The sequence below is a fragment of the Mchenga conophoros genome, linkage group LG14, assembly GCF_057382185.1.
Source record: "Mchenga conophoros isolate Kocher_MC1m ecotype Shallow Benthic linkage group LG14, M_conophoros_male_GT1.1, whole genome shotgun sequence".
NCBI classification, from domain to species: domain Eukaryota; kingdom Metazoa; phylum Chordata; class Actinopteri; order Cichliformes; family Cichlidae; genus Mchenga; species Mchenga conophoros.
The window spans coordinates 9,298,323-9,308,678 of record NC_140539.1 but is presented as its reverse complement, the minus strand read 5'-3'; the positions used below and the strand labels follow the sequence as shown (position 1 = coordinate 9,308,678).

The 10,356-nt window shown below is 42.8% G+C and overlaps 1 protein-coding gene across 1 annotated transcript; it reads left to right on the top strand.

Moving 5' to 3' along the window:
- The first annotated feature begins 218 nt into the window (after window positions 1–218).
- Window positions 219–1,075, top strand: LOC146559222 (lysophosphatidic acid receptor 6-like). The gene has a single exon (XM_085244768.1). It carries the CDS (start codon window positions 227–229, stop codon window positions 1,073–1,075), a length of 849 nt encoding a protein of 282 aa, XP_085100894.1. The 5' UTR covers window positions 219–226.
- The last annotated feature ends 9,281 nt before the right edge of the window (window positions 1,076–10,356 follow it).

The following is a 10,356-nucleotide window of genomic DNA, read 5'->3' as shown; positions in this document are numbered from 1 at the left end:
AGAGAGCCGCATGATAAAAGTGGCTCTGCCATCCAAGATCACAATATCGTCAAAGCACAAATGTAGAGGAAGAGCTTATGAGATGAGCTTGAGTTTCCTGTAGTGACACTAGTTACAGTCACAAACTAGTCACGTCTCACTCACAAAGAAAAACCACACAAAGAGGAACCTTTGCCACACTGCTTCCGTTCTTTAAAAAGGACATTCAGACATTTCTTTTCTCATCATGAACACATCAAACAGCTCCACAGAAGATGACCGGGTTTATGCTGGGATCTTTGGCTGCATTATGGTGATAGGTCTGCCACTGAATGCAGTCTCACTGTGGATTCTTCTTCGCCGCCACAGCCTCAAATCACCCAACGCTGTCTTCATGGTGAACCTGGCACTCTCAGACCTGCTAGCCATCTTCTCTTTGCCCATGAGGATCTACCATCATGCAACAGGCACCTCGCTGGGAATTATCACATGCCTCTTCAGCCTAATAATCTTTCGCAACAACATTCGCTCCAGCGCCTCCTTCATCACCTTCATAAGCGTGGACCGACTGCTGGCTGTGGTTTATCCTCTGAGGTCTCGCCATCTTCGGACCTCGTGCAATGCCTGGAAAGGAGCAGCACTCGTCTGGGGGGTTTTGCTGGTGGTAAATATCCCAGAGGGCATAGGATTTGTAAAACACGTACAGAACCACACAGAACACAATTGTTTTCAATCTCATTATTATAAAAGTGTAACACGATCAGCAATTATTTACCTTCAGATTGTGTTACTGGTCACAATGCTAGCAGTCAACATTGTGTGCACCGTTATGGTTTCCTGGACTCTACACAAACATCTCAGTGACTCTGCAAAGGTCAGAAACAAGGTGAACGTAATGCTGATTTTTGCCATCAACTTGCTTATATTCTGCACATGTTTTCTGCCCATGCCACTACACGCAGTTACAAAAAGCAAAGGAAAAATAGCTCCACTGGCATTTCTGACTGTTTTGAGCTGCTGTCTGGATCCACTGATGTATTATTTTTCTTTTGACTCCTTCTGGAAGAAAAAAGAGGACGTGGGAAGAGAACTATAGATTAGTGACCTGCTAGAGTTGCTATCAGATGTCCCATGATAAATGCCTGTTTTTTTGTTTTTAACAAAGTAGCTCGTTTGTGCACAAGATTCTTAAGTAGTTCAACCACATGCAAAGTTTTCAGCAGTTAACCATCAATATTCATTTCTTCAGCAACATTTGCGTGAAAGCCAGAGACTGAAACAGCAAAAGCAAAGGCTTGGGTTAGTGGCTTCATATTTTATTTTCACTGCAACATGAAAGCCTCAGCTACAGAAAGTATGGGAAAAGGCAGCAAATCACATAATTGATTAAATCTACTTTATATTTGTTCACTTCACAACCAGTGTTGCCAACTTAGCGAGTTTTCAGACCCCTTAGCGACTTTTTTTTCTAAAAAAAAAAGTCGTTAAAAAAAGACGTGAAAGCGCTATCTCTTTTACTCTCAACAAGCAGCGGGTGCTGTAACGCAGTCAGTTCTTCTTTTACTCTTTTACTCTTATGCTGTTTTGTGGATCACAAGGTTTAAAACTACTTATAAACACACACACACAAAGTAACTTCACCAGAGTGCCTATTTCGGGTCACTTGCCGGTCCAGGCCCGGGTAAAGGAGCAGGGTTGGAATTGTGACATTAAAAAAAAAACAATAATTGCTAAAAGAAATTTAATTTGTAGTTCTAAATAAACTCTAAATGCATTTAGGACGTTTTTTTACTCACTTTATGTCTCTTCCACGATGTTATTTCTCTCTCCAACAACATAGATTACAATTAGATTAGCATGACCAATTATGCAAATTAGGCGAGGACGTCATTTAGCGACTTCTAGCGACTTTTAGGACAACCGATTTTCCTTACTGAGGAGTTGGAAACAGTGTTCACAACTGAGGAAGCAGCTTGTCTAAATCAGTTAGAAAGCTTCTGGAAGTCACCGCTTGTTGAACTAAATACTGTCAGGACATGAAACAAACCACCTTTTAACAAACAGATAAGAAAAACAGAAGAAAAATTGTGTTTTTTCGTCTTTTTAGTCAGACTAGCTGCTTTGTTTTTGTGATAAGTTGTCTCCTTGTTGTACATTTTTCAGTTGCATGAAAGACAGGTCAGTAATGTGGTATAAAAAGAGCATCTTAGAAAGGAAGAGTTTCATCAACCTATAAAAACTGCATCTCTAAATTGTGAAAAAAAATCAGAATAACATCCCTCAATGTAAAATTGTAAAGGCTTGAATATCTCATAATCTACAATACATAACACCATCAATGCATTATGAGAATGTGGAGGAATCTCTGTGCGCAAGGGACAAAGCCCAAAATCAACATTGCAGTCCTGTGATTTTCAGGCCTTAATATAGCACTGCATTACAAAAAAGTATGCCTGTGTCGTGGAAATCACCACATGGGCTCAGGAACACTTGCAGAAATTGCTGTATGTGAATCATAATCATAATTTACTGTGCCAACGACAAATCCAAGTTAAAGAAAAAGAAGAACATGGTCCAGGAACACCACCATCTTCTCTGGGCAAAATGCATTTAAAATGCACAAATTGAAAAACTTTTCTATGGTCAGATCAATTCTCTGGACTAAAGAAGAGATGGGCCTTCTAAAGGTTACACTTCTGATGGTATGGGTGTGCATTACTGACCATGAAATTGGCAACTTGCACATCTGGAAAGGCACCATCAATGCTGATAGTTATATACAGATTTTAGAGCAATGCTCTAAATGTTGATGACATTTTTTCAGAGAATTTGTTGCATAAGACTGATAAATAACATACTGGCTCTATTACAGCAGTGTGGCTTCATAGTAGAAGAGTCTTTTTATAGATCAGTTGCTGCCATCAAATTTAAAATGGGCTAATATTTGTCTTTAAAAGGTACATTTTCTCAGTTTAAACACTTGGTATGTTTTCTATGTTTTTTTGTGAATTGTTTATGAGTTCAAGAGCTTTTCATTTGGGGCTGTTTTTCATCTGCCTGAAACACACTTGCTTCTACAAAAAAGCCTCTCTAACCTTATGGCTGATTTAGTCCAATATACAATAATGTTACATTCTGCTTGATATTAGGGTTGCTAAGGTTTCATTTGAAACTTCTGTCGATACAAGTGATTGCTCAAAATGAATTTTAGTGGCAGCCCTGTGACATACTAGCGACCTGTCCAAGGTATACCCTGCCTGTCACCCTATGGTAGCTCGAATAGGCTCCAGCACCCCTTCAACTGTGAATTGGATAAATAGAGGTGAATGGATGGAGATTTTAGTTGCCACTATATCAGCCCACCTTATGGCACATCATTTAGAGAGGGAGCTGCTGCTGCTTTGCTCTGTATGGCTCTTTCTAAAATTAAGCCCATGTGTTTCATTGTGGTAATTTGTGCTGTCCAATTGTGATAGATATAGTGTCACATATAAAACTCTCCCACTGCCTGTTACAACTGCTGACAGCTAAATCAATCTTAGCATGTTAGTTATGCTGTGCTCGCCTTTCTTTTGAAAGAAATTTGTGAAGAATGAATTTCCCTTACTTGCTGCCTTTTCTCCCGCTTGTTTTGTTTTGATTCTTTGATTTTGCTTTGATTTGTTTCATCCATGTGCAGTGAAATTGATTTCATTTAGTTAGGTTAAATCTCCTGTAGATACGTTTCTATTGGTATTGTTAAACAAATGTTAGCTTGTGTATGTCGCAGTAATGTTGGGCTAATATATGTCAAAGTGTATAAAGATTTTAAATAAAACAAATATTTGTTGTTTACACAGATGCTTTTTTGTTTTGTTTGTTTTCTTTTGTGTAACAGCAAAATGTACATTACTTAACTGTCCTGTAGCTGATGCGGTGTTTCCTGGAGGAAAAGATTATAAAAGGATGAAGAATTCTTTTTCTACAGTTAAAGCTGAAGATTCATAAAACTTCCAGAAATACCAGTAAAGTTCACCAATGTTTGACTGGTGTTTGCTATAGATCGTGCATTATGCAGTTTTCTGTGATGTCAGAGTTTATAAAAATGGTGGCATGGAACAATTTAGGTTTATATTTTAATTTTGTGCTGAATACATTTGCTGTTTAACTTGGTTAACATGTGACCATGCACAGAGTGGTCAGTAGAAGAAGGTTTAACTCAGCTGACATAGCTGCAGATGAAGATGCAGATACATGGTACTGGACTGTGAGCACGGGGCCCACTAAAGGATGTTGGAACCTTGTGCCACCTTCACAAAACCTTTTCCTGACAGTTTGATAACTAACATGCACAGGAATAGCCTGCTGGAGGTCATTCTGTGGGAGTCTGGCAGCTCCTCCTAGTAGAAATGAGCAGACACAGATCTTGCCCTTTAGGGTGAGGCCTTTCTATGGCCCTGTCCAACTCTCTTTGTGCAACCTCCCATCTCCTGGTATCTCCTCCATATACTCAAGACTGAGCTCGGAGACACAGCAAACCTTCTTGCATGGATGTGCCATCCTGGAGGAGTTGGACTACCTGTGCAACCAGAATTGGCTGTAAGCATCTGGGCTACCAGCAGTGACAAGAACAGTAGCTAAAAACCAAACAAAAGGAAAATCAGTCAGGAGGGAAAGTAGAGAAATGGTCTGTGGATACTGTGGCTCTCCAGTGCACCTGTTGCCACTTTTATTTATCATCACCATATGTGATGATGGCGCACAAGCGCCACATATTTAAATGTTTTCCAGAAAAAGACTCCAAACGAGGAACATTCACTGTGTCCAGTCTAATCATTTATCATCACGCTGCCACATTTAAGAAATTGTTTCTTGTTCTTCTGTTTAGTTTTAGCACAGGTTATCTACTGTAATAACATGTCTTTACCTGTTTATTCAAACTGATCATCTCTCTTCAAAACTTACAAACGTATTAAAGGTAACTGAAAACAAACCATCTGGCATCCATCAATGTAAATTCACATAAGCCTAGGCCCTGTAATGTTTCATACTTTTTATTTATTTCATGTAAAATTACGCTCTCTTTTTTTTTAGACAGTCCATATTTCATTTTTATGTGTACAGCTGAACAGTGACGAAAAATATCTTATTTAAGTATAAGATGGGGAAAATCCCTAAATTACACAATACTTAAAATAACAAAACTCTAAAAATTTAATTGACTTGTTATTTGTTTTATTTTCAATGTTCTTGAAAGTGAAAAAAAAAAGTGAGGGAAGGAAATAAGGCAAGCTGACTGCAGATTAGTGAACTTCAGTTTGGAAGCCATTTATGTGTGAACTTTATCATGGTCCTGCCTGCAGTGGAGTCACAGTGGTTACAATGGCCTAGATCAGGGGTGTCAAACTCAAATACACAGTGGGCCAAAATTCAAAACTGGAACAAAGTCGCGGGCTAACGTTAATATTTATTGAAAAAAGAATCTTCCTCTAGATATAAGAATGAATCTTTTCTTATGGATTCAAACAAGTTTTGCTGAAAAACTGAATATGGAACAAGCAAAGCTTAATACTAAACAATATATATATTAGCTGTATAATACCAGTAGGCCAGCTCTAATAGTAATTTGGTATGGCTTCGCGGGCCAAATGTAATTAGGCTGTGGGCCAAATTTGGCCCGCGGGTCAGAGTTTGACACCTATGGCCTAGATTAAAAACGCAACTCAAAAATAATACTGTCATTTCCAATATTTCTAAACCATCATGATCTGAGGCTGCAGATTGTGTGAGACCAATCAGTGAGCACCAGAATGAAGACGACACAGGAGAGATTGGTAAAAGAAAACAAGACGTTTATTTTGTATTTTGGCTGACACAATAAACAAGACAAACCTAAATGCAACAGGGAACCTGAACTGGGAAAATACTTTATAGAAGCAGGGGCGATTTTAGCTCATTTTTGGGGGTGCTTCAGCATTTTGGGGGTGCTTCATCACCCCCCAAAATAAATCAAAGCACCCCCAAAGATTTCTTACTTTTTTTTGAAAATATTTGCTGTTTGTGGGACACACTACTAAAAATATAAAAAGCATACAGTACTTACTTGAGATGGAACATTTTAACAACAAAAGTATAGATAACCCCTCCCCCCTCCCAAAATGGTTTGTTCCAGCTCGGCTCTCCCCTGCTCTGGCTCTAGCACCGTTGCTGCCAGAGCAATAGTGGCTGAGCGGAGGTGGGAGTGCCTGGCTTAAAACAGGACATGTTTTTTTTTTTGTTTTGTTTTGGGTTTTTTTCCCATTTCAATTATTTATTTTTACCAGTGAAACCAATATAACATCTCTACATTCACAAATATACATTTCTGACATTCGAAAACAAAACAAAAACAAATCAGCGACCAATATAGCCACCTTTCTTTGCAAGGACACTCAAAAGCCTGCCATCCATGGATTCTGTCAGTGTTTTGATCTGTTCACCATCAACATTGCGTGCAGCAGCAACCACAGCCTCCCAGACACTGTTCAGAGAGGTGTACTGTTTTCCCTCCTTGTAAATCTCACATTTGATGATGGACCACAGGTTCTCAATGGGGTTCAGATCAGGTGAACAAGGAGGCCATGTCATTAGTTTTTCTTCTTTTATACCCTTTCTTGCCAGCCACGCTGTGGAGTACTTGGACGCGTGTGATGGAGCATTGTCCTGCATGAAAATCATGTTTTTCTTGAAGGATGCAGACTTCTTCCTGTACCACTGCTTGAAGAAGGTGTCTTCCAGAAACTGGCAGTAGGACTGGGAGTTGAGCTTGACTCCATCCTCAACCCGAAAAGGCCCCACAAGCTCATCTTTGATGATACCAGCCCAAACCAGTACTCCACCTCCACCTTGCTGGCGTCTGAGTCGGACTGGAGCTCTCTGCCCTTTACCAATCCAGCCACGGGCCCATCCATCTGGCCCATCAAGACTCACTCTCATTTCATCAGTCCATAAAACCTTAGAAAAACCAGTCTTGAGATATTTCTTGGCCCAGTCTTGATGTTTCAGCTTGTGTGTCTTGTTCAGTGGTGGTCGTCTTTCAGCCTTTCTTATCTTGGCCATGTCTCTGAGTATTGCACACCTTGTGCTTTTGGGCACTCCAGTGATGTTGCAGCTCTGAAATATGGCCAAACTGGTGGCAAGTGGCATCTTGGCAGCTGCACGCTTGACTTTTCTCAGTTCATGGGCAGTTATTTTGCGCCTTGGTTTTTCCACACGCTTCTTGCGACCCTGTTGACTATTTTGTTTTTTTTTTGTTTTTTGTGTCCCGTTTGGATCTTTAGCCATCAGAATTGTTGTCTTAAGGCCAAGAAAGATGCCAAGCGGATTTATTTTACCAAGTGGATCATCATGGCCTTGCCATATTGGTCCATTTGATTGACCTTTATTATAATTATGAATTTATTTTATTTTCAGTTGCTACAAACGGGACAGACATGACTGGGGGATAGGACAGGGAGAGAGAATGAAAGAAAGAGAGGGAGAGAAAGAAAACCAAAGGGGAGAAGAGACGGTGAGAAGGGGGAGAAGGAAGAAAGAAAAACAAACAAAACACCTGGGTCACCTGTATGGAGAAAAAAAACAGAAGAGAAAGCAAACAACAAAGAGCAACATAATAAAAAAAAAACGCACCATCACAATAAACTAGCTAGCAGTAGATATCAGTAGATACTAAATAATAAACGATATTGTGCAGCACGCAAGATAGACAGCGTACAATGTGCTTTGAGGCAGCAGCCAAGAAAGCTGTAGTCCGCGTCTGTGAATACCCGTGTGTACACCTGTGTGCATACCTGTGTGGATCAGCATGCTTGCATTCCAAAGGTTTCTTCATGTAACGATCTGCTAGGGAGTGTGGGGAGCCACAGCCCCGTCCTCCAGGGTATGAAGCAGGTATGGAGGAGATCAAAACTCCAGACATCCAGAGGCCCCCAGAACACAAGAGACCAAGGAAGACCAACAGAGGGGCAGCCGCGCCACTGTCCCAGTAAGAGCTGAGGAGAGTCCCAGATGAGGGCTCACTCAGCAGCCGCGGAGCAGAAGCCAGGGGGAGTTGCAGTGACGCGCCCGTGAGCTCCGCCGGCACCCAGCTGTGCCTGAGTGACCGAGCCCCAGGCCGAGAGGCCGGGGGCACCCCACCTCCGAAGTGGCCCGAGCGAGCCCCAGGCTCCAGGCCCCGATAAGCGGCCGCCAAGGAGTGAGCCGGTGTGTACCCGGACGCCCACCCCCAGACACAAAGAACCACCAACGCACCGACACCTGAGGGAGTCCGCCACTGGCAGGGGAAGTGGTGGGTGGAGATAGGCCTCCAAACCTTGGAGGGCCTGAGATGTCCCCAGAGAGGTGGCGTCTGATACCCAACCTGACATATAGACACAGACATATAGGCACACACAGACACAAACATCCATCCCCACCCTCATGCTCTCATATGCACTCACTCCACACTCAACCAACGTGGAGACAGACATAAAGAGACGCTGTACACACGATCACACTCCCCAAGCGTACTCTACGAACCGGGTCTAGGTACCCTTGCCCCTGGAGGGGGGAACTGCACCCAGACCCAGGTGGTGGTGGTCTTCTCTCACCCCCGTTCTCTGCGGCCTGCTGGAGCGGGGGGGCTAGGAGGAGTTGGCCGTCCAACTGCGGTCTGGAGTGTGGGGCCTCCCTGCTGCTGCGGAGTCGGGGCGGTCTGCCTCTCCCCACCGCAGGGAAAAGGGTAACACCACCTGGGAAACAGGACATGTTAGCTGCATTTAACTTTCAGTTACTCTTTATATAGTTAGGTAGGAGTCAGGCCATGTTTCTTTTTAGCTGAAAAACATTATAACAGGTAACCTGCAGTGTTGAAAACTTCCGACGATGTTTGCTACCCTACAACTACTCTGTAGTAAAACCAGCGCTATTTCACTGTCCTGTTGATGTCATTGAAATGTATATAGCCTATTTAAAATCTAAAACTTAACATTGTCCGTAGCCTGCTGTTGTTACCACTGTCCTGTTTGAAATGTAATGAGAGAAACTGGTTATTTTGTCATATGTACCGATATTGAACCCAAGGTACTAACTAGCTAACTGACTGGATGCCTATTAACCTTATAGCTCCTGTTCTGTGTGTGTGTGTGTGTGTGTGTGTGTGTGTGTGTGTGTACACAGAGAGACAGCCAGGCTCATAATGGATATGAGGAAGTTTTTTCAAAAGAAGGAGCCACATTCTGTCATGGTCTGCGGTGGGTGGCTGGAATTTCCATAAGGCTCCTGAACTGACCTGGGATCCGCCCCTGGGCAGGGCCAACTCCAGCTCCTGCACACCTGGAGCCTATTGCAGGCAATCAAGCCAGAGGGATTTAAACCACACGTTGATGTTCATTCACTGCCAGTTCGTCATCAACACATGTTGGTAACAGGCCTTATACTTCAAGTGCTTGCTGTGATCTATCTTGTTAACAAGACTCTTGTGCTGTAGTTGCTGTATTCACCTTGGCTCACGCTCCACCTCCCGACTCAGGATACCAAGCAATCATTTTGAAAATCTCTCTGTGCCTCACCTGCCTGCCCTCCTGCCATCACACTCCATCTGAAGCCCCGGATCTCAGGCCAGCCTTTCCACGCCACTCAGCCTCCCCCTGGATTCTCATCACCCCCCTCTCAACACTCCATGTCCCCTACTGCAAGTAAGAATTGCTACTCTTACAACTGGCCACTTCAGAGCTGCCTCCAGAATCAGAATCAGAAAGGGTTTTATTGCCAAATGTTGAGCAGGTTTACAACATTAGGAAATTGCTGCAGTGCTTCAGTGCAAACATACTGTCATAAATTACGCTTAAATAGACATGAGAATAAGAATTAAAAGTGCTAAGTAGATATATACATGAGTGCAGGTGGTGATCAGTGCCAAACATGGAATGATGCAGTGAACACAGCGTAGGGTCATGTGTTAGTGGTGGGAACAGTCATACGGTTATTGTTCATGTGTCCAACAGCAGAGGGGAAGAAACTGTTCTTATGGGGAGAGGTTCTGGTGCGAATGGACCGGAGCCTCCTGCCTGAGGGGAGCAGGTCAAACAGACTGTGTCCAGGGTGAGAAGGGTCAGCTGAGATCCGAGCTGCACGCCTCCACTACCTCCCTAACTCTATCTTCTCTCTTCAGTGTGACTGTTCCCTGCGCAGCTCCACTCCGCATCTCAGGCCTCATTCCCTCGCCCTAGCCACGTTCCCCAGGCCACGCCTCGTCAAACTCCACGTCTTATTGTTTTGTTTTGTTTTTTGTCTTTGCTATCTTTTCTTTTTTTGCACTTAAGCCTAATAAATTGTTACATCATCTGCTGTCTCTGCTCTGGGTTTCTGCACCTGAGTCCT

Coding starts and splice junctions, on each gene's coding strand:
- LOC146559222 (XM_085244768.1), top strand. CDS start 227: ATGAACACATCAAACAGCTCCACAGAAGATGACCGGGTTTATGCTGGG.